Source organism: Phoenix dactylifera, chromosome 1 (genome assembly GCF_009389715.1).
Source record: "Phoenix dactylifera cultivar Barhee BC4 chromosome 1, palm_55x_up_171113_PBpolish2nd_filt_p, whole genome shotgun sequence".
Taxonomy (NCBI): domain Eukaryota; kingdom Viridiplantae; phylum Streptophyta; class Magnoliopsida; order Arecales; family Arecaceae; genus Phoenix; species Phoenix dactylifera.
Window position 1 is genome coordinate 25,694,755 of NC_052392.1, and position 24,777 is coordinate 25,719,531.

At 41.7% G+C, this 24,777-nt stretch overlaps 1 protein-coding gene across 2 annotated transcripts; it reads right to left on the bottom strand.

Annotated features, from left to right (window-relative positions):
• Nucleotides 1-2,311: 2,311 nt before the first annotated feature.
• On the bottom strand, nt 2,312-10,283 carry LOC120112031. 2 transcript variants are annotated; one of them, XM_039130624.1, is made up of 4 exons: nt 9,777-10,283; nt 3,780-5,421; nt 3,579-3,697; nt 2,312-3,353 (listed from the first exon to the last, which is right to left on the bottom strand). In XM_039130624.1, exons 1-4 carry the CDS (start codon nt 10,051-10,053, stop codon nt 3,328-3,330), a joined length of 2,064 nt encoding a protein of 687 aa, XP_038986552.1. In that variant the 5' UTR covers nt 10,054-10,283; the 3' UTR covers nt 2,312-3,327. The 2 variants fall into 2 exon arrangements, with proteins under 2 accessions (XP_038986552.1, XP_038986547.1); XM_039130619.1 differs by having other exon boundaries at nt 2,312-3,697.
• Between the last annotated feature and the right edge of the window lie 14,494 nt (nt 10,284-24,777).

Below are 24,777 nucleotides of genomic sequence, written 5' to 3' on the forward strand. Positions count from 1 at the left end.
CTAGAGTCGACTCGGCTGTTACTGGAGTTGACTCGCGCTTTACTGGAGACGACTCGCCCGCTATTCCAGATTTGAATTAAAGTGTATGCCTCGTTCTGGGGTCGACTCAGACCAAACTGGAGTCGACTCGCCAACAGCTGGAGACGACTCGGGCACTTAGGGGTCGGCTCGTTCTCAGGGTTCCAGAAACTCAACTTTATGTTTTTCTTCCTCGAGTCGACTCGGGTTTACTTGGAGTCGACTCGGCTGACTTGAGAGGCGACTCGATATTTTCGAGAGACGACTCGTTCTCAGAGACCGAGAAATCGATTCTCTGTTTTTTGAACATTTCTGCCTTGGAGTCGACTCGGACCTTACTGGAGTCGACTCGACTATCTTGGGGGTCGACTCTGGAACACTTGGAGTCGACTCGTTCATAGGATTTCCGAAAGCTGATTCTCTGCCTTTTCAGACTACTTTCCTCTGGAAGTTGACTTGGACATACTGGGAGTCGACTCGCCAAGAATCGGAGTCGACTCGCAACCTTTTGGAGTGGACTCGCCAATAATCGGAGTCAACTCGCAACCTTTTGGAGTCGACTCGCCAATAATCGGAGTCGACTCGCAACCTTTTGGAGTCGACTCGCAATCTTTTGGAGTCGACTCGGCAACAGGGTGTAAAATCCATCGTTCTGTCTGTTACCCTTTGGAGTCGACTCGGGACCATCTGGAGTCGACTCGCCAAGCATCGGAGTTGACTTGAAACCTTTTGGAGTCGACTTGAAACCTTTTGGAGTCGACTCGCTAACAGGGTCTAAAATTCATCGTTCTGTCTTTCTGTCTGTTCTCAGTCGAAGTCGACTCGGATAGTCTCGGAGTCGACTCGAGCTTGTGCCAGAAACTTTAAGTGTCCCGGAGTCGACTCGCAAAGTTCCGGAGTCGACTCGTGATGCAGATTTTGGTTCAATTTGAGTCCAATACTTAGCCAAATAACTTTGAACCAAAACTTGAGGCACTCAAACAGAAATTCACACATATTTGTCTGAAACACTAGATTGAATTCATTAGAACAACATAAGATATACTCAAAATGCTTTGTGCTCATCAAAATCAATTAGGGAATACTCAATTACTCCACAATGTATGATGGAGTGGTTATAATAGTGTAAGAATATTGATGGTGATACAAATGAGTTTTCAATTATAATAGGTTTACATCAAATATTTACTTTACATCCTTACTTTTTTCTGCTAATTGTGGATAAGCCTACTAGATATATTTAGGACGATATTAGTTGTACAGATTATTTTTACAAATGATACAGTTTTGATGGATAAGATTAAGAAAGAAGCCAATTGTAAGTTGGAATTATAGAAGAGTAAACTAGAATTTAAGAATTTTAGTTAAGATCGAAACAAGATAGGTGGTGCAGTTTTAGTAAAATTATATAAATATTGATAAAAGTGAAGTAAAAAATTAAAAATCATGAAGCTTCTAAGAGTGATTATTTTTAGTAGTTATGATCAATTATTCATAATGAATGAAAAATTGAAGAGGATGTCATAGAATAAAAGTAGGTTTGATGAAATGAAGAATGCAACTGCAATATTGTAACCATAAGATACCTGCCAAGTTAAAAAAAAAATTTTATAGAACAGTTATACGACTAGCTATGCTTTATAATACAAAATGTTAGATAGTCAAAAAATAATGTGCACGAAATAAATGTAGCCAAAAAAAAAATGATGAGATGGATACATGGTAATATAAGAAAAATAAAATAAACAATAAAGTCATTCATTAAAAAAAATTGGAGCCAGTATCAATTGAGGATAAATTAATAATTTAAATGGTTTGACCATGCACTGTGCAAATCGAATGATGTAGCAGTACAAACGAGTGGTTTGTGTCTGTAAAAGGGATGAAGAGAGATAAAGTATACTTAAAGCAATATAGAATGAAGAAATAGGAAAGGACTTTATATCTCAAAATTATTTACAAAATATACCGAGCAAAGTGGAGGAAACGGATGCATGTAAACAATTACAACTAGTTTGAGATTAAACTTGGTTAAATTGGCCATTTGTCAAATTTGGGCATAAATCTTACCCTTCCACGGAGGAAAGAATGTGGCAAGTAGGTGACGACAATATTCGGGTTGGAACGCAATTCAGATGCCACCTATATAATCGCTTGGCATGTCACAGCTCGATCTCATCTCGTATGTAAGGCATGGAAGGAAAAATCATTCCTCATACATATAGCCGATGCTCTTGAAAATGCATCATCAAAAATGCCTAATAAGAGGCATGGAAGAAGAAAACAAGCAGTCTTAAGCACCCATATCAAAACATAAATTGCATTCAAAGCATACGTAACATAGTCACAATACATACAAGGTACTTAATATTTGACTGATAACAGCTATGGTCATGCAATAAAGATGGAACAGTCTTTCGACAAAATTTAAGAGCTATCCATCAAAAATGCCTGGAAGGCATCTTTACAGATTCTGAAGATAGAAATAGCATCCAGCATAACCAAAAGCCTCTAGTCGCTCAGTCAAATCTGCCATCAACCAGCTGCATGTCTTATCAACAAAAGAAATTCAGGCAGTTCATCCAACATGCATGCGTCGTAAAGCTGATGACTGAAATGTAGGGCCATTGACATCTATAAAGTATGCTGCAGCTGCTGAATTATCTAATGAAAACCAGCAACAAAGTAACGCGAATCCTGACACAGCAGAAGAATGCTAAGCCCAAAGTTGATCTTTCACAACCCACCTGCATTTACTACCATGATGGGGCGCCTCAGCAAATCAACCTAGATACAATAGTCTGAAAGTTTCTTACATTCAGTAAATCCAACTAACATGTAAACACAGGATGTTTTAATTCAAGAACCCATTGCAGTGAATGCTGAACAATGTGCTTCCTTTGGAGACATCCCTTCTGTTGCATCAAAGGATCAACCAAAACCAAGGACAAGCCAGTCACCAACAAAGATGGTTTCAATTAATCAATGTTCTACAAATGACTATATTATGAGAACCAAAAGAAAGCAAGCACGAGGAATGATGATATCCAAAGCATTCAATAACTTTCAGCTATGCATAGATACCACTTGACATTCCATGGCCAGAAGTTTCTGGTACTCTTGCACCTTGTCCATCTCCAAATAGAACAACTTTGCTTGATATGATACAGCAACATCACCTGAGCCTGCAAACTATATGGCCTAAATACAGCCCCAGTAAACAGGAGAATTACCTTCAGGAGATCTCATGATACCCCTTTCTTTGAAAACATTCCTCCCTTCAAAGTCTTTCCACTCTAATACCACCAATTACCACCAAGGAATATAGAAGTAACCTGCTCCAAAGGTGTGACACTTCAACCATAGGATTATAGCTATCTTTGTCTCATATTTACTAAATGTAACATTCTACTGTGAGAAATTGAAAGGATCCCTACTCAAGTTTTTCCACTCTAAAGCTAGCTTCAGATCATCACCTATCCAATATCATGGATTGGTACTGGCACCGCCATCTGCATTTGTATCTGAAATTGATACATTAAAAGACAAAGGTTGCCAACCTGAAGAATGAGGTAAGATCCATTTCTTCACGGTGATCACGATATGCAAAATCTGAAGAATATCACCCAAAACAAGATGTTTCAAGCATCGATGCTTTAGCATAATTGCAGCTTGATACCTGTATACAATAGGCAAGCAGCTTTAACAAGGGGAAATACTGAATGGATCATCACAACGATCAGCTTAGTAATACTACTTACCTGCATTGTGAGGACCTCAGAGCAGAGCGTCCATTTTTTGAAGAAAGAAACTTTTGAACTGCATCCCATGTACCTCTCGGATGCTTAGCATTACCATCCATAACATTCACACATTTCCATAATGTATCATTCTTTACGATATAGAATGGCAAGCTACCACCTAACTTGTGCATCACGATAAATTGATACTGGACGGCATAGTCAAGAGCCATCTTAGCATTAAAATGTTGCATATTCATGTCCCCATAGTGAATGCAATCTGCTATATTAGCTTCTGTTGGGGCCATTTTCTCAGTTTTCAATATATGCAAGGCACGTAGAATGTTTCCCACGAGACCCTGGACCTCAATTGGTGGTGCAGCGCATCCTGGGGTACCCCAGCGTGCATTGTTGGATGCCTTGTTGTTCATGACAGGTATAGGCGGAGGTATGTGCATATAGTCAGGATAGAAAGGTTGTCCTTGGTGTGGAGCATTAGGACGCTCCATTACACAAGTCATACTTGGTTCTGGGGTTTGCTGATGAGATGGAGTGTTATGGTGAACACTACTAGGATAATCTGACATATTAAGCCTATTAATGTCTGGCAGATTCCCTGAAGGTCCTGAAGCATAGGGCAAACCACTTGACCAGGTTTGCGGTGAAGTAGATGGTGGGCCACTAGTCCAGCTTGTTGGTGGATAAGAGCTGTGCTTTTGAGAATTCGGTGCAGACAAATTCCCAGATGTAATATTAGTTTGTGGAGGCAGTAAATCACTAGGTCTTAATGGCTGAGGATGATAGGTTTGATGATTGTTTGGGAAGTATTTCCCATTGTTCATGGGGAATTCAGGACATGGTGTACTGTAATCTGGTGTAGGTGCACTTGATGTGTTGGGCTTATTAGCTCTAAAGAACTCATGAGGAGCGTCCTTAACCTGAACTGTCCCAGTCTGATGAGAATACCCAGATTCAGAGGATGGCTTTTGAAGTGATGACTGTAGGAAAGAACTACTTCCTGGATGGTTCAACTGAACACCTTCCTTGACTTCAAAACTTGATGTCATGGAAGTGGAAGCTTGATTTGCCTGCTTCTTAGTCCATTTCGGAATACCATTATTGGGCGTTCCATTCATGAGACCTTCAGTTCCAGATTGATGCAGCTTATTCTCATTGCTAGATGTTTTTGGAGTGTTACTACTTGCTTGACTTGCACTCGCATTCCTTCTAACTTGCTTCCCCTTGTATCGGTTATCAGCCTTTCCATTTCCAAAATTCCTTTGATTTCCCAAGTGCGAGCTTGCAGCAGGAGGATCAATGGTCTGTGTTGTCTGCACAGCATCTGGGATATTGTTTTTTGATGCCTCCATACCCGATAAATTGTCATTCAATACGTTACTTGGGTAAGGGGACTCTGACAATGGTGGCCCTCCTGCCAGAAGATTTTTCCAGAGCCACACACTCTTTGCAGCAGCTACAAGTGCTTGGGATACATTTGGTGGCTGTGCTAGAAGAATATTATATCTCCTCATTCTTAATTGATGGAGGGCATTGGAAAAGTCACGATCACCGGAGATAAGCAAATAGTTCGCAGGAGGAGGATTATCTACTGCCCAGAATAACATGTCAACTAGAATTTTTTTATCACTTGCATCTTTGACGCCTGCATTATGTTAAGAACCCTATCAGAACAACACAAAGGAAAATTCAAAAGGAGGATGGGGCATATGACATCGTATAAAGCACTAGTAGACAGAATGCCAGAAAACTACAACAGGATCAAAGAAATATATACCAAATTTGGTTTGGAAGTTGGTAGGATTCAAAAGAATGATCCAGAAATGTATCTGATAATAATGGCTGCTATAATGCAATCAAGGGGCTGATACCAGGGGTTGAAATGGGTATAGAATAAGAAATGTATAATCAGAATTTCAAGTAATTCATGGCAATGGAACATATAGAAAGAAAAACATAAGATTTCGAGGCAAGGATTCAAGCACCATGTTGTAGCAGTCCATACCAGCCATACCATACTGGTGACAAACCAGTACCCAGGATACCCCTAGGTTCCGTGCCACACCAACACATGCTACAGGGTATCACTTTTGCTGTGCCAACACTTGGGGTATGCATCGGTATTGTACATACCGGCAACCAACTAGGTACCAGTACCAAAACTTTAAACCTTGATCTAAAGAATGAATTGTTTTGTTTCTTAAAATGAAACTCAACTACATGAACAAACAGTAAAAATGAGATGCAGAAATTTCTGCAACTGGGCCTGACTCACCGGGGATTGAATTGAAGTTCCTTACATCATTTATCTGTTCCAAAAAACACTAGCTTGTGCCATATAACTACAGACCATACGGAAATAGCATTCTAGGAAAACAAAGTGATTGTGAACACAATGTATTCCAAAAGTTACCCTTAATTCTGTAGCAATGTAACAAAGAAAAAGTCTCGGGGCGTTCTTCAACGAAGTCACATCAATAAAAGGACCATAAACAACAAAAATTCATGGGTGTGGATGTAAACGACAGTATGAAACATGCTTAAATAAAGAAAGCTTCCTAGATAGACTATTTATATATCTAAGGATGCCATTATGTGAAAGGAAACAAACAAATGCTCATAAATAGATGGCATGTGATCAAAATAATCCTTATTGGAACCTAGAAGTAGAAAATTGAATCATAGTTCACTGAAAGTGAGCAATCTACATGATTTCATGCGTAGTATCAATTTCCTGTTAAATGTCTCAACCTTTGGTGAGATAAGCAAACAAGCTAATACTACAAAGATGAGGTCAACTGGAGGAACATAGGTATGCAATAACCAATCATTTCTTAGACAACAGAGATGGTTGATGAAAATCAACATTGACGTTTAAACGGAGAAAGGGAAAAAGAACAAACATAACAGCCTGAATATCAGAGTTGATTTGAGCTCTACATTACATACTAAAAAACCTCAAAACTAATCCATGAGATATTTAAAGAACGATAGAACACAACTAAGGGGACTGCACTAGTTACAAAGATAAACATTCATCATGGACTTCCTGATCAATTGTAAGTTAGCTACAATTTTAAAGAGGATGGAAACATAAAGCCATTCCTGGAAAAGAAGAAGAAGAAAGAAAGAAAAATATAAGCCAGATGACCATTTGAGACAATTAGCTTATACTCTACAGAGAAAAAAAAGAGAAAAGGAGATAAGAGGAAGATATAAAGGAAGCAGTTCAGATTATAGCATATTTCTGTATTGATGAAATACTGATTACGTCTTGATGTTGAAAAAATAGGTAGAGAAGATCATCCTCCTTCCAAGAGAAGTGGCATTCTTTTATAAAACTCATCCTTCTTAAGTCCATCATTGGGTAGGAAATACTATCAAACACAATATCTAGCTTCGGTCAGTCCATCCCATTTTTAACTGAACATGTCTGAGATAGATAATACCCAGCTTAGATGCAACATCTCTAACTCCAATCAATAAAGATAAGCTCCTAAAAAGGCGTGTACTACCTTACAAACACTCAATAAAATTCTTAGAACCACCAACCACAACAGTATATTGATTAAATAAAGTGTCTAGTAATAGGGAAATTATTCATACACACTGAAAGCCTCTGTACCTTAAATGATCTTCTTTTGCTAGAGCCGAAATATTCAAGCAACCAAGTCTTGCTTTTTTTTGCTGAAGAATAGCAACCTTTACCTTGTGCCACCCAGTCATTCTCTAAAGGAAAGAAATTTCCTATTAAAACTTCCCTAAAATTTTTAAGTACATAATCTGCAGCATAATCATGGGAATCATCACCCATGCATCTTTCCCCCAGAAAATCCTTTGCATTTATCCGTGCATGTGACACCAAAAGTGCCTCTGGAATATAACATTTAATACTCTTCATAAAATGTAGCCAGTTTTTACTTATTGCCCCTGTATCTTTATCCACCATTATCTCTACTCAACTCCTTGCAAATATCTTTCCCCAGATATTTGCTCCCTGAATCATATCTAAAACCAAGCAGATTTCAGGTACCCCAATATTTTTAGAAGTCCCCAAATTTATATTCATAAATGAACTTCATGCATAGAATTAACCACATCACATCCTTTTCACCTTTTAAAATTTTATCCTTTTACCTACTAAATTCCAATCATATCTGAATACAAGCATGAAATAACAATAATTGTAGTCCAATGAAATCTTAAAAGGAGCATATGTTAGCTACTTTCAGAATTACTATGCTCTGTCTAATTGGTGATCCAAAGGTAGACCATGGAATTCTGCTCCAACAAAGTTGGATATCTACTAGGGTTATCAAACTAGTCCAAGCCAAATAACAACAACTTGATATGAAAACACATTGTAAACTGCAATTAGCATGATGATGAAATAGAGTACATAGATAGATAGATTGTTTCATTCTACTGCAGTTAGCATGATGACAATTAGCACGATGATGAAATAGAATAAATAGATAGATATATATATTACCAAGATACTAGCAATAAAAGGTGGAAGCCTGCTTGTCCCATGTCATCCAAACATAATGCATTACCATGGAAAATTAGCAACAATGAAATTCGAACAAAAAAAAAAACTGAAACAGATTGTAGTTTCTAAGAAAACATGAAAACTACAAGAACTAAATTGGTTTTATGATCAAACTACCCTTCAAAATACATTTTAGCACAAAGTAAAATTAGCTTTAGATGATAATCATATATATATATATATATACACACACATACATACATATACATATACACACATATACATATATATATATAATGTGTAGAAATAGGGATTTGCATAAAAGGCATTCATGACCTTGAGTACAACTGCGAAAGATATCTTAAGGCCATTAACTATATGTGTTTCTGAAACTTCTTTATTTGCTGAGGGATACAAGAAAAAGTATATTTTGCAAAGTTATTTCAATATTTATTTCCTTGGCCAATATCTAAAAAAGGGAAAAGGTCATTACCAACATTATTATGGTGGGTTGAACTCATTATGAGGAGCCAATTATCCACCCATCTATAAAAGCAGGAAAAGAAAAAGGGAAGTATCCAATTGTTTGATATTTATCCAATTAAAATACATATCCAAGATGTATTATTGGAGCTGGACACTAGTGTCCACGTAGCACAGGTAACAGGTCATGTCTCCTACATGCCTTTTTAACTAAACGTTTCCTAATCAACTACACAGCAGATTAACATCATGCTTCCAATAAAAATCAGTTCAAAAGAATAACGAATATGCACACACTTATCAAGCTAGAACGAAAGAGCGAAACACATTGACTAATGTAAAAAATGAACTAATAAAAATATGCTTATAACAGAGGTCAAAGAATATGAGTACTGTAATCTAACAGCAGACCGATGTTACAGCCACTAGGACTTGTGAGGGCTCACTTGCCGATGAAAGCATGTTCACTAACATGATGCAATTCTATATTCTCCTAAGACAGGATCTAGTGTTTTAATGCATAGCACACCCACCTGCTTAACATATTGAAAAAAAAAGAAAGGGAGACATAATCATATCAATCATAAAACAAAAGCAATAAAGTATAGAAATCAGAGCAATTTCTCCTCAGATCAAAGCATTAAAGCCCGTGAAATCTGGAATCCAACCACCCACCAAAAAGAGGAAAAAAACACACAGATCATAACCCAATAATATCATACAAATCAGAAAACCTTAGACTTCTTAGCAGCAATATCCACTAGCTTCTGATGTCAACTAGAGAAAAAGGTGGGAAATCGAGAGAGAATAGAGAATCAAGACCGTCAGATTAAAACATTCATGACCACCCTATAACATCCAGCTGTATAATCTAATGAAGAAAGAAATAAACAAACAAGCCGATCAAAACCGAAACTCGCAAAATTCGGATAGATGAAGAGACTGATCAAACAAATAGCGACCGAACAAAAGCAAAGATATACGAGAAGTTATTAGAATTAGGGTCCAAAGAATCGATCTTTTACCTGCAGGGACGTGATTGAGGGAGATCCCGGTGCTGGAGAGCGCCTGCTGGACGGTCTGCGAGATCTTGCTGGTGTCGCCGTAGGCCGAGATGGAGACGGCCCCGCGATAATCCATCGCCTCCAGCGCCAATCTGATGTTCTGGGCGATCAGATGAGGATCGCAGGCCCTCGGGACCTGGCAGTTCTCGATGTCCCACCACACCGACGTCTTCGACATTGAGTACTGCCCCTCCGCCTTCCCTCCCCCTCCTCCACCGCCTCCTCCACCGCCGCTCATCGCCTGCCCGTTCAATCACCAAGATCTCCTCAAACTAGTTTCCTCCCCGCTTCCGATCGTCGCTCCGACGACCGATCTGGTGCTTACACGGGGGCGGAGGATCTAGAGTTTTAGGGAAGGAGGCAGCGGCGGAGGCGGAGTCGGCGGCGGTGGAGAACTCCGACTGCGAGAGCGACCCCGGCCGGCGCCGCCATGGATGAAGAGGACTGAGGAGCACTCGGAGGGCAGCTTCGCTTCTATTGGGGTTGAGAGGGGCTTATATAGGCAGCGGAGTAACGCCGTTTCTAACGGGGACGTTGACGCACGGAGTCAGCAAACGGTAACGCCTATAGGTTTGTAAAGGCTGTTCGGCGTTTGAAAGGAAGACGTGGAAAGTGGGAATCGGGCGCGGCTTACTTTTGACCGATTGAATTGCTACTTTAATGCCTACATACGCCCCTGAACTTTCATGAATTTGCATAGCAATGACATTTAGTGGAGTGGGACGGTAAGATTTCTTCTCGGCGAAGGTACCAATCTCGTATACTGGTGGTCGGGAGGTGCACTTGATGACATCGGAGAGCATCTGTCTCCCATTCAGTGAGAGGGACCTCGGTGTTCTGTCTCTCCTGGAGAGACGGGAGGTGTTGCTTGCCTGACATGCAGCCCAATTCCTTTTGGAGCCGCAGGAGATCTGAAATCGGACCATGGCAGCCTGCTATAGGCGTTTGGACCCCGAGGCACTGGCATAAGGGCAGAGAGTTTTCTTCCTATGGCGAGAGATTGCGAGGTACTTGCCTACCGCTTTGGTGCACACTAGATGACTGATAGGCGATAGGCGCAGTATTGATGTGGCTGGGGACTCGTGGGTAGATGCCCTCTCCTTGCGGCATTGGCCAACTATTGTCAGTGTTGAGGCTGCAGAGGGTTTGCGGGTCTGTGATCTCCTCGTCCCTGGGGGGGCTGCATGGGACAAGACTAGGTTGGTTCAGTTTTTTGGGGGGCATCTAGTGGAGAGGGTCTGATCCCTCCCATTATTTAGGTATACAGGTCCTGATGTGCAGGTTTGGAGCACCTCTATCAGGACTAGCGTCAGGGTGGGTGACCTCTCCCGCATTCTCCGGCGGCAGTATGAGCCTGGGCCTGACTGCACCTGGATCTGGCACTTGGGACTCCACCCGAGGGTAGCCCTATTTTTCTGAAAGGTGGTTTGGGACTGTCTTCTGACGATAGCAGTTCTTAGCGAACGAGAACTGAGAATTCCTCCGATATGTGGATATTATGGTGTGGACGAGACGGTGGACCATGCCTTGTTTCAGTGCACATGAGCTAGGGCGACTTGGCGACTGGCAGGGATCCCGCAGGAGGTTTGGGGCTGGAGGGACCAGTTTTTACAGGCCATGCACCAATGCTCGGAGTCCCCATTGCTTCGCCAAAAGGCGGCCCAAGCGATTTATACGTTCTACTAGATTTGGTTGGCTAGGAACACTCGTACCTTTGGTGAATATAGTATGTCACCGAAACTTGTAGTGGAGAGTGTCCGTGTGCAGGCGACGGAGCTCAGTCACATCTTACCCGTCGAAGGAACCTTGACAGCTCGAGACATATGGAGTTCCCATTTTGCTTCGGCAGCATCGCGTATGGTGTTTCTCACCTAGGAGCCCCCACCCCCGAGTTTTCTTAAAATCAACTTTGATGGGTCCGTCTTGGATGGAGGTACGCTGGGCGGCGCGAGTTTTGTTATTCAGGACTCGTCTGCTAGGATCGTGGTTATAGGGGGCAGTCAACTCTTCGACATTTTGGTTCCAGATACGGAGTTGAGGGCCGTTTGGGCGGGCCTTCGTCACGCCCGATGTGTTTTACGGGCCAGTTCCATTGTCCTGGAGGGGGACTCGGCCACGATCATCAGTTGGATCCGGAGGAGCCCGAGGGGTAATGTTGTGTCCATCCTTTGCTCCAAGATATTTGGGCAATGGTGAGGGACAGAGGAGCCTTTCAGGCTAAGCATGTTTTTCGTAAAGCTAATGGGGCTGCAAACTGGGTGGCTAATTATGTAGCCAGTCACTTCGGTAGTATCCTGTGGGCTAGAGATGGAGAGTTGCCTCGGCATTTTGAGGTATTTTATTTTTTTATTTTATTGGATGCATCCATACTTGTCAGGTATGATCCACCCGCCTTAGCAAAAGAAAAAAAGAGCTACCGGTTTGTATTGGTATCGGGTGCCGATACATACTATATAATGATTTATCGGCTGATATTTTCTAATCTCCCTTTGTTTGTTTAATAACGAGTAATTTTGGTCGTGAAGGGAACTTTGTGGGAGTAGGGCTGGATGGAAAAAGAGAGGAAAAAAAAAGTGAACTTCTAAGACTTTTAGTACTTGAAATCGATGATCAACCTTGGTTTTACTATATTGTCCTCTATTTTGACATTTTGGTCACAATAAATCAGTATATATCAACCAAGATCCCAAAGAATTTTGGCTATTTGGATTTTTACTTGTTGGAGAAAAATGGATTGCTCAAAACATGTGGATATATCTGATGGAGGGCAGCTCTCGGCCCCAAGTCGCCACACCAAATCCTTGCCTCGTGCTTCTTGTGCGCACCTCATTAAGTTGTTGATTTGGGCCGATGCGGGTAACGTCGGTTGATATCCATTCCTTTGGATGGTCACGGATACAAGTCAAGGGGCGGGCCTACTGGTTGCAGCTTGGCCCGACCCTTAGCTTGTTGGAATTGATGGACGCACTCCTTCGGATGGTTGCGGGAATCAAGACAAGAGGCGGGTCTACTGGTTGCAGCTTGACCCGTCCCTTGGCTTGAAAGAGACAATCACGCAAATTGGAAGATATAGAGGAAAGCTTAGAGGATTGTTTCAATTCCCAAAATGAAGCTTACAAGCATAATCTAGTGGAACTATGATGGGTTCACACTAGCCCAAGTCCTTAGAGATACTCTAGGACCGAATACAATAGGGCAAAGCCTGTTGCCCAGATAGACAACCCAAGAGGGGGGGGTGAATTGGGTTTTAAAATAATTTAGATAATTTAAAACGTTATGGATGATTAATTAAAAACTATTGCAAGTTATTTAATTAATTACTATGTGCTGTGAGTAATATGAAATGAGAAGAAGGAGAGACAATCAATCACAAACACAAGTTTTATAGTGGTTCGGAGCTAACCCTTGCTCCTACGTCCACTCCCCAAGTCTCACTTGGGAATTCACTATAATCCCCTTGGATTACAGCCGGTTGTTTTCCAAGCTCACAACCAAACTTGTTGTTTTACGAGCTCACAACGAACTCGGTCGGTTTTTCCAGGCTCACCGACTAGAACCACCCCCGATTGTTTTTCCGGGATCACAATCGAACCCTTACACACGTTGGTTTTAACTCAGCTCACCAACCAACCTCAATCCCATTGATTCAATCCCCGATTGAACCAAGTAAATACAAGTTGTAGAAAGAAAACAGAAAATAAGCTTCTCAAAAAGCAGATGAAAACAATATGAACAATAAATGAAGTTAAGAAGCCTCAAACGCTTTTAGATTGGAGATGAGGAATGGCTTCTTAAACTTCTGGTCTCCTCTTGAAAGAGTAGTCGACTTGAGTGCAGGAGGAGGCTTTAATTGCTGGGAAGATGTAGTTGGAAGCAGTAAATGCAGATCTTCATCTTTTTCGTTGAAGAGCACGTTGCAGAGCTTGAATGCTTAATTAGTTGGAGTGAAAATAGTTGTTCTCTCACTTGCTACAGTCCTCTGTGGCTATTTAAGCCAACCCCCACGGAAACTAGCCGTTAGAGTGCTTTTTCTGCCCGTTCTGAACACTCTGCGCAGCCTGACAATATGACCGTTGGTGGGTTGGAGTCGACTCGCGCGATCAAGAGTCGACTCGGCTGTAGCGGGAGTCGACTCAAGCTTTTCCGGAGTCGACTCGGCAACTGTTCCAAATTTGAATTAAAGTTGCCTTCACGACTGGGAGTCGACTCGTCTTGACCTGGAGTCGACTCGTCAACTTCTGGAGCTGACTTGGCAATTTTGGAGTCGGCTCATTCACTGAAGTCCGTGGATCCAATTTTGAATTTTGTCCACTCGAGTCGACTCGACTGTCCTGGGAGTCGACTCGAATCTCAGAGCCCAAACTTTCGATCCTCTGTCTTTTGGCTCGTCCAGTCTTGGAGTCGACTCGAACTTCCTTGGAGTCGACTCGGCTCTCAGTTTCCGAAAGATGGTCTTCTGCCTTTTGACGTGAAGCTGTCTTGGAGTCGACTCGAGCTGTTTGGGAGTCGACTCGAATCTCAGAGGCAGTAACTTGGTTTTCTGTCTGTCTTGGGGTCGCGGTGTCTTGGAGTCGACTCGCGTATTGCGGGAGTCGACTCAAATCTCAGAGTCCATAAAATGGTCTCTGACTTTCTTTGTGTACCGCTGAGAGTCGACTCTTGCTTTCTTTGGAGTCGACCTGTCAACCATCGGAGTCGACTCGCGTTCCACTGGAGTCGACTCGAATCTCAGACCCGAAAACTGCTCTCTGACTTTCTGCCTGTGACTGCTTGGAGTCGACTCTTACTTTCCTGGAGTCGACTTGGTGAATATTGGAGTCGACTCGCGCACTTCAGGAGTCGACTCGTTGACAGGTTCTGAGTTGATCCTTTTTGTTCTTCTGTCTGTTCTCAGTCGGAGTCGACTCGTACTCATCTGGAGTCGACTCGAGCTCGTGCCAGTGAACTTGATACGCTTGGAGTCGACTCGTGATACTCGGGAGTCGACTCGAGTCTCAGACATTGGTTCAAACAGACTCCTTAACTTATCCAACAATTATGAACCAAGTCTTGGGACACTTAGACAGGATTTTCACTGAAACACTCAATTGAATTCATTAGTAATTAAAAGATATACTCAAATGCTTTGAGCTCATCAAAATCAAATGGGGTTTTAATCAATCACTCCACAATCTCCCCCTTTTTGATGATGACAAAACATTGAGTATATGTAAAATGAATTGCTCAATAAATAATGAAATAAAATCCATAAATGAATTCAAATGTCTGGTAATTCAATTTATCCAAGCTTGAAAGAAGTGAAACATTAAATTTCGGAGTTAAAGCTCCCCCTTTCATTTGGAATTATATAAGCCTTCATATTATGCAATCAATTGTTTGACTTATATGTCATTAATGATTTAGTTTGATTAAAATTCAGATTCTCCTCCTCAACATATGCATTCAACTATGTTTTGATTCTCTGAATTTTCTTTTAATGCTTTGAAGTTTTTGAACTGAATTTTTTGGTTTTTAGAGGAAAAATCTGTCAATTTGTTCATGAGTAGGATTCAGCTAATCTCCGAATATCCCTTGAATAGATTCTGGAGATTACTCCATTAGGAGCCCCAAAAGAGAGATAATGAGCCTCGAGGTACCGAATCCACTTAGAACAAATTTGTGTGTGTTTTTAAGAGTTTATCTTTTTATTGATTTCTTTTACATATTTTATCCATGTTTCTCCTCTTTTACATATTTTATACATATTTCTCCCCCTTTTTGTCATCATATCAAAAAGGAGGTAATCACACACAATCAATGGCACAAATGGCACAACCAATCATCAAATGGCACAGAAATGAAGATAAGATGTCTACTCATTGTATTGATATGAATGTGAATACATTTGAGCATACAATAAGTAAAGCAAAACAATACAAAACAAAACAAAAAGAACATCTATGGTCTCCTCGAGGATGAAGATCCCCCCCTCGAGGATGTATCTCCCCCTCTCGATGAGGTGGCTCCTCCTCTCGAGGATGTGGCTCCTCCTCTCGAGGATGGTGCTCCTCCTCTCAATCGGCTCTGCTCCATGAGGAGGGTGACTGCATCTGTAACATGTCCGAGCTGCGTGATAATAGACGTAGTGGCTCTGCTATGTGTAGTGGAGAGCTCAGTCACCGACGTCTGAAGCCCAGTCACTGACGTCTGAAGTGCGTCCAGCTTGTCGATGAGTACATTCGACAAGCGCTCGGCCCCCTCGGTGGTGGTGTGCATGTCACGACCTATGTCCTCTCGCATCTGTCGAGTGGTGCTCGTGACCTCACTCATGCTCTGGAACTGGGCCTGGACCAAACTCCGGACATTGTAGATCTCTTCCCGTACATGAGCCGTCATGTCAGTCACGGCTGTCAAGGAAGGGACCAACTGAGAAGATACGGGTGCAGGAGTGGGAGCAGGCACCGCACCTCGGAGCTCCCGAAGCAGCTCATCCCTCACCTCTCTGACTATCTCCTGTCGCAGCTCCCGGAGCTGCTCAGGATCAATCCGGACCGCCATAGAGGGTGGTGCCGAGGAGGAAGGTCCGGCGGAGGTGGTAGGAGCAGGAGGAGTGGATGGAAGATCTGGATGGTCTGGAAGGTCTGGGTAGTCTGAATCGAGCTCAGGACTGGGTGAAGGTCTGGTGGTCTGAGCGGTGAGGGTAGACTTCCTAACCCATACCCCCTCTCTCTTCCGAAACCCCATCCTGTGTAGGGTCCCCGCACGCGTGCGATCAGTCCATCGCAAAGCGCGAAAGGGCTCCCCCTCAGGAATGGAAACCTCATACTCCCTAAACAGAAGGGTGAATATCATGCCATATGGGAGGGTGAGCCTAGGTCTATCTAGGGGCTCACACATGTATCGATATATGAGTTTAGGGAAGTTGATTGGGGTGTCATGAAGCATATAGAACATAAGAGCTAGGTCCCTCTCATTTACAAAATCAAATCTCCCTGTCTTAGGGAAGATGGACCTAGACAGTATACTCAAGAGGATCCGCATCTCAATCGGTAGTGAGCTGGCGGATACCTCGTCTACGGGTGACTGGGGTGGATGCCCGAGAACGGCCGTAAGGGCCTCAACTCTGTCCTCGGGATGTGTGGGAGCCACCCCTACTAGTGGAAGGTGGAGGATGTGGCCAATAAGATCCTCCGTGACAAACACAGGGACACCGGCTACTGTGCCCTCGATACCCCCATCTCCCCGATGGACGGTACCGTAAAACTCTCTAACGAGCCCTGGATATGTGGGGAGGTCCAATGTAAGGAAGAACTCTAAGCCCTGGACCCTAAGTCTTTCACCTATGGTGAACCCTTCCCGGGAGAGGAAGTCGAAATCGACATACCTCCCGGTGGAGATGACCTTCCCGGCCAATGGCCTCGCGGGAACCGCCCTAGGCGGGGAACGAGCCGGAGGTGGTTGCCTCGCGGGATCGTGCCGCGCCTTGGAGCGCCGCTCGGGACCGGCCTCGGGACGGGACCTCTTCCTAACCACGGTCTTACGTGGCATTTTGACCTAAAATGGAATGAAGAACCTAAAGGACGGAGAAGGGTCGACGGAGGAAGCTTGGGACGGACCGGAGACGACCTAGGAACGGACGAAAACCCTAAGAACTGGTGAAAAATTGACGGAAAAAGGGTTGGAGACGATCGGGGACGACCTAGGAGTCGGCTCTAGGGCTTTTTGAACAGTGGCGGCTTGAGAGAAAAGTGTTTTCGAAACGACAAACCTAGGGTTAAAAGGTCGGATCCCGACTGCGAGTCGACTCCACTGAGTCGCGAGTCGACTCGACCTCGAGTCGACTCCAGAATATGCGCGAGTCGACTCTCCTTATGCGCCTGTAGGCCTCGAGTCGACTCCCGACAATATGCGAGTCGACTCCCCCTCTGCTGCCATCTTTGCGAGTCGACTCCCGCCAATGCGCGAGTCGACTCCCCCTTAGGAGCCGGCTCTGTAACTTACTCGAGTCGTCTCTAACCTTGGCACGCACCTAAAAATCATGCTATAATCGTGCCAAATGAGGAAAAATCACCTAATTAAGATCTGATTTGATGATCATTGAAAAGGAACTCTATTTTAACCACATTGTAATCATCAAAATCAATGAATCTAGTGGAAACTACCACTAGGATGGATCAATCACTCCTAATCCCCTCCTAAGCACACTAAACCTCTCTTCACTTAGGGGTTTTGTAAAAATATCTGCTAATTGATTATCAGTACAAACAAATTGGAGTGTCACATCACCATTCAATACATGATCTCTTATGAAGTGATGTCTTATCTCAATGTGTTTAGTTCTTGAATGTTGAATTGGATTTTTAGTTAGATTTATGGCACTTGTATTATCACAATTAATGAAAATTTTATCTTGTTTAATGCCATAATCTTCTAACTGTTGTTTAATCCATAAGATTTGAGCACAACAACTCCCGGCTGCAACATATTCAGCTTCTGCAGTGGATAATGCAACCGAGTTTTGTTTCTTGCTAAACTATGAGATAAAGTTTTCTCCTAGAAATTGACACGACCCGCTGGTACTTTTTCTATCAAGCTTACATCCAGCGAAGTCTGAATCTGTGTATCCTATTAAGTTTAGGCTAGATTCTTTAGAGTACCATAGCCCTATGTTCTTAGTTCCTATTAAGTATTTAAAAATTCTCTTAACTGCAGCTAGGTGTGTTTCTTTAGGATTAGCCTGATATCTAGCACACATGCACACACTAAACATAATATCAGGTCTACTTGCAGTAAGATACAGTAAAGATCCTATCATACCTCTATAAAGTTTTTGATCTACAGATTTACCTGATTCATCTTGGTCTAATTTGCATGATGAGCTCATGGGGGTGCTGATTGATTTGTTTCCCTCCATATCAAACTTCTTGAGCATCTCCTTGATATATTTAGCTTGATTGATGAAGATGCCTCCTTCAGACTGTTTGATTTGAAGCCCGAGGAAGTAGTTCAGCTCTCCCATCATGCTCATCTCAAACTCACTCTGCATCAAATCAGCAAACTCTTCGCAGAGGCGATTGTTAGTAGCACCGAAAATGATATCATCAACATAAATCTGTACTAATAACATATCCTTATTTTGCTTTTTCAGAAATAATGTTGTATCTACATTTCCCCTAGAGAATTCATGTTCTAATAGGAATTTGCTAAGCCTCTCATACCATGCTCTAGGTGCTTGTTTTAAACCATAAAGTGCTTTGTTTAGTTTATATACATGATTGGGATATTGATGATTTTCAAAACCAGGAGGTTGTTCTACATATACCTCCTCATTAATATACCCATTTTAAAAAGCACTTTTTACATCCATTTGATATAGTTTGAAGTCCTTAGAGCATGCATATGCTAATAATAATCTAATAGCCTCAAGTCTAGCTACGGTTAGCAAAGGTTTCATCAAAATCTATGCCTTCTTCTTGATTATAACCCTTTGCTACTAGTCTAGCCTTATTCCTTATAACAATTCCATTTTCATTTAGCTTATTTTTATATATCCATTTAGTACCTATAATTGGATATTCAGAAGGTCTCTCTACTAGATTCCACACTTTGTTTCTAGTAAACTGGTTTAGTTCTTCTTGCATTGCATTTATCCAATTTACATCATTTTCGGCTTCTTCTATATGTTTGGGCTCAAAGTGTGAAACAAAAGCTAGATGGTTATTCAAATTCCTAAGGGATGCTCTAGTCCTAATGGGTTGAGATGGATCATCTAGAATTAGTTCCTTAGGATGCCCATGAGCATACCTCCAAGCTTTAGTTAGCCCATGATCCACAATACCCTCTTGGCTTGATGATTCTCCTTCAATCAACTTTTGATTATTATCTTGAAATCCCATCTCATCTATCTTTTCTTCAAGTATTTCAACATCATCATCAAAATTAATCTTCTTACTAGACGAGATGTCACTAGAGTCATCAAAAACAACATGTATAGATTCTTCTATAACTAAGGTTCTTTTATTAAAGACTCTATAGGCTTTACTAGTTGTAGAATAACCTAAGAATATTCCTTCATCCGATTTAGAGTCAAATTTACCTAGATTATCTTTCCCATTATTATGAACAAAACACCTACATCCAAAAACATGAAAGTAATTAACTTTTGGTTTTCTTGTTTTTCCAAAGTTCATAAGGTGTTTTCTTTATAATGGGTCTTAACAAAACTCTATTTAATATATGGCAAGAAGTATTAATGGCTTCTCCCCAAAAGTACTTAGGGAGGTTACTTTCACATAACATAGTTCTAGCCATTTCTTCCAGTGTTCTATTTTTTCTTTCCACAACTCCATTTTGTTGTGGTGTCCTAGGAGCTGAAAAATTATGGGTTATCCCCTTTTTACTACAAAACTCCTCAAATGACTGATTTTCGAATTCGGTACCATGGTCACTTCTAATAGCTATTACTGAGTTATCTCTAGCATTGGTTACTTCTTTATGGAATTTCTTAAAGACAGAAAATGCTTGATCCTTATGTGCTAGGAACATGACCCATGTGTACCTAGAATAATCATCTACAATGACTAGACCATATTTATTTCCACCTAGGCTTGTTGTTCTAGTTGGACCGAATAGATCCATGTGTAATAATTCTAGAGGTCTAGACGTAGAGACACATTTTATGGATTTAAATGAGTTCCTAGATTGTTTGCCAAATTGACATGCTTCACATATTTTGTTCTTTTCAAATTTTAATTTTGGCAAACCTATCACGGAGTCTCTTTTAACTAGTTTAGTTATTGTGTCCATGCTTGCATGACCTAACTTACGGTGCCATAACCAACTAGCATCATTTTCTTTAGTTTCATTAACAACTAAACATTGGTTATGTTTTGCAAGATCTTCTAGGTCTACAACATATACATTTCCACGCCTAATCCCTTTAAAAACTAAACTATTATCATTAGGATTTGTTATAATGCATAGTGATGGTTTAAACATAACATCATATCCTTTATCACATAATTGACTAATGCTTAACAAGTTATGCTTAAGACCATCAACATATCTAACATTATCTATAAAAGTAGAAGGGGTGATTTGAACTTTACCAATACCAATGATGTGACCTTGGTTGTTGTCTCCAAAAGTCACAGCACCTCCCTTCTTAGCTTCGAGGGTGAAGAATTGATCTTTATCACCCGTCATGTGCCTTGAGCAGCCACTATCCAAATACCAGCAGTTTTTGTTGACCTTGGCTGCAAGACACTCCTACACAAGCAAATCATGTCATCTTAGGTACCCAAGTTTTCTTGGGTCCTTCATGGTTAGTCAAATTGGTTCCTTTTGGAACCCATACCCTTTTTATTTTCCTTTTTATTTTACTTTTCCTATAGTCACATACATTTACCTTATGTCCGATAGTTCCACAACAAAAGCAGGTTATTTTCTTAGTTTTAGTTTCTCCAGCTTTAACAAAGAAGTTACTAAGAAGTTTTTGTTTATTTCTTGGTTTATATCCTAACCCCGCTTTATTAAATACGGCTCGTTGACTATTAAGTATCATGTTTAACTTTTCAGAACTATAGGTAAATTTTTCAACTAAGGGTTTGTATTTGTTAAGTTCTTTAGTTAGTGTTTGATTTTCTGCTTTTAGATCATTAAGTTCTTTTGTGAGATCCTTGTTTAGGATTTGTTTATGGTTTTTGGGTTCTAATGTTTCTTTATTTAGCCTTTCATTTTCTTTAGTTAAGGTATTAGTCTTTTGAGTTAAAAGTTTATTGCTTGTCTTAAGTTCCATATTTTCTTTGGTGATTAAGTCCTTATCCTTAACTAATTTATCGTACTTAAGTATGTATGATTGATTAGCTATTTTTAGTTCTTTATTCTTCAGATTTATTGCCTTATATTCTATCATTAATTCATTAAAAGCATCATAAAGCTCATCAAAAGTAAAATCTAAAGGTGATTCGGATGTTACCTCACTTTCATTGGCCATGAAGCAGAGATTGGCCTTTTCCTCTTGTTCCTCATCCGATGAAGAGGATGATGAGTCGGAGTCGGATAGAGTCGTGACAAGAGCCTTCTTCTTTTTGTACTTGCTCCCCTTTTTCAGTAAAGGGCATTCAGCTCTTATGTGACCCGGCTTCTTGCACTCGTAACACCCAATTTCCTCGTTTTTCCTTTCCTTACCTTTGTCCTTGCGGTAGAAATTTGAGAGGCCTCTCCTTTGATGATAGGACTTCTTGTGGTTGATGAATCTCTTGAACTTGCGCACAAGAAGAGCCTCACCATCATCTTCCTCATCCTCTTCTTCGTCACTGCTGCTACTGCAAGATAAGTCCTTGTTAGATGAAGTAGATTTTAGAGCTATTACCTTTTTCTTATGGGAGGACTCTTCCTCGTTGTGTTGCTTCATGGTTAGCTCGTGCGTTATTAGGGATCCAAGAAGCTCCTCTAGTGGTAACTTGTTCAAGTCCTTGGCTTCTTGGATTGTCGTCACTTTAGCTTTCCACGACCTAGGTAGACACCGAAGGATTTTCCTGACAAGATCACTGTTAGTATAGCTCTTGCCAAGGCTTTTTAGGCCATTGACAATGTCTGTAAACCTAGTGAACATGCTAGTGATTGTCTCATTAGAATCCATTCTAAATAGTTCATACTTATGAACCAGTATATTTATTTTGAATTCTTTAACTTGATTTGTGTCCTCATGGGTCACTTCAAGTCTATCCCAAATCTCTTTTGCAGAGTTGCAAGTAGAGACCCTATTGAATTCATTTTTATCTAAGGCACAATAAAACACATTCATAGCTTTAGAGTTTAGTTGTGCCTTCCTCATGTCATGTTCATCCCAATCCGTTTCTAGTTTGGGTACCTTGACACCATCTACATATATGGATGGGATGTATGGCCCATTTACTACAATAGTCCACATCTCATAGTCTTGGGCTTGGATGAATATTCTCATCCTAGCCTTCCAATATGAGTAGTCAGACCCATTAAAGAATGGGGGTCTTTGGGTGGACTGACCCTCAATGTGGGAAGATCCAAATGGGGTTGTCATTTCGATCTTTTACTCTTGGGTGGAAGAGTTTAGGCTCTGATACCACTTGTTGCCCAGATAGACAACCCAAGAGGGGGGGTGAATTGGGTTTTAAAATAATTTAGATAATTTAAAACGTTATGGATGATTAATTAAAAACTATTGCAAGTTATTTAATTAATTACTATGTGCTGTGAGTAATATGAAATGAGAAGAAGGAGAGACAATCAATCACAAACACAAGTTTTATAGTGGTTCGGAGCTAACCCTTGCTCCTACGTCCACTCCCCAAGTCTCACTTGGGAATTCACTATAATCCCCTTGGATTACAGCCGGTTGTTTTCCAAGCTCACAACCAAACTTGTTGTTTTACGAGCTCACAACGAACTCGGTCGGTTTTCCCAGGCTCACCGACTAGAACCACCCCCGATTGTTTTCCCGGGATCACAATCGAACCCTTACACACGTTGGTTTTAACTCGGCTCACCAACCAACCTCAATCCCCTTGATTCAATCCCCGATTGAACCAAGTAAATACAAGTTGTAGAAAGAAAACAGAAAATGAGCTTCTCAAAAAGCAGATGAAAACAATATGAACAATAAATGAAGTTAAGAAGCCTCAAACGCTTTTAGATTGGAGATGAGGAATGGCTTCTTAAACTTCTGGTCTCCTCTTGAAAGAGTAGTCGACTTGAGTGCAGGAGAAGGAGGCTTTAATTGCTAGGAAGATGTAGTTGGAAGCAGTAAATGCAGATCTTCCTCTTTTTCGTTGAAGAGCACATTGCAGAGCTTGAATGCTTGATTAGTTGGAGTGAAAATAGTTGTTCTCTCACTTGCTACAGTCCTCTGTGGCTATTTAAGCCAACCCCCACGGAAACTAGCCGTTAGAGTGCTTTTTCTGCCCGTTCTGAACACTCTGCGCAGCCTGACAATATGACCGTTGGTGGGTTGGAGTCGACTCACGCGATCAGGAGTCGACTCGGCTGTAGCGGGAGTCGACTCAAGCTTTTCCGGAGTCGACTCGGCAACTGTTCCAAATTTGAATTAAAATTGCCTTCACGACTGGGAGTCGACTCGTCTTGACCTGGAGTCGACTCGTCAACTTCTGGAGCTGACTTGGCAATTTTGGAGTCGGCTCATTCACTGAAGTCCGTGGATCCAATTTTGAATTTTGTCCACTCGAGTCGACTCGACTGTCCTGGGAGTCGACTCGAATCTCAGAGCCCGAACTCCCGATCCTCTGTCTTTTGGCTCGTCCAGTCTTGGAGTCGACTCGAACTTCCTTGGAGTCGACTCGGCTCTCAGTTTCCGAAAGATGGTCTTCTGCCTTTTGACGTGAAGCTGTCTTGGAGTCGACTCGAGCTGTCTGGGAGTCGACTCGAATCTCAGAGGCAGTAACTTGGTTTTCTGTCTGTCTTGGGGTCGCGGTGTCTTGGAGTCGACTCGCGTATTGCGGGAGTCGACTCGAATCTCAGAGTCCATAAAATGGTCTCTGACTTTCTTTGTGTACCGCTGAGAGTCGACTCTTGCTTTCTTTGGAGTCGACCTGTCAACCATCGGAGTCGACTCGCGTTCCACTGGAGTCGACTCGAATCTCAGACCCGAAAACTGCTCTCTGACTTTTCTGCCTGTGACTGCTTGGAGTCGACTCTTACTTCCCTGGAGTCGACTTGGTGAACATTGGAGTCGACTCGCGCACTTCAGGAGTCGACTCGTTGACAAGTTCTGAGTTGATCCTTTCTGTTCTTCTGTCTGTTCTCAGTCGGAGTCGACTCGTACTCATCTGGAGTCGACTCGAGCTCGTGCCAGTGAACTTGATACGCTTGGAGTCGACTCGTGATACTCGGGAGTCGACTCAAGTCTCAGACATTGGTTCAAACAGACTCCTTAACTTATCCAACAATTATGAACCAAGTCTTGGGACACTTAGACAGGATTTTC

Coding starts and splice junctions, on each gene's coding strand:
- LOC120112031 (XM_039130619.1), bottom strand. CDS start 10,053: ATGAGCGGCGGTGGAGGAGGCGGTGGAGGAGGGGGAGGGAAGGCGGAG. Junction 5,422..9,776: donor CCTCAATCACGTCCCTGCAG/GTAAAAGATCGA, acceptor AACATAATGCAG/GCGTCAAAGATGCAAGTGAT. Junction 3,698..3,779: donor CTGAGGTCCTCACAATGCAG/GTAAGTAGTATT, acceptor TATTGTATACAG/GTATCAAGCTGCAATTATGC.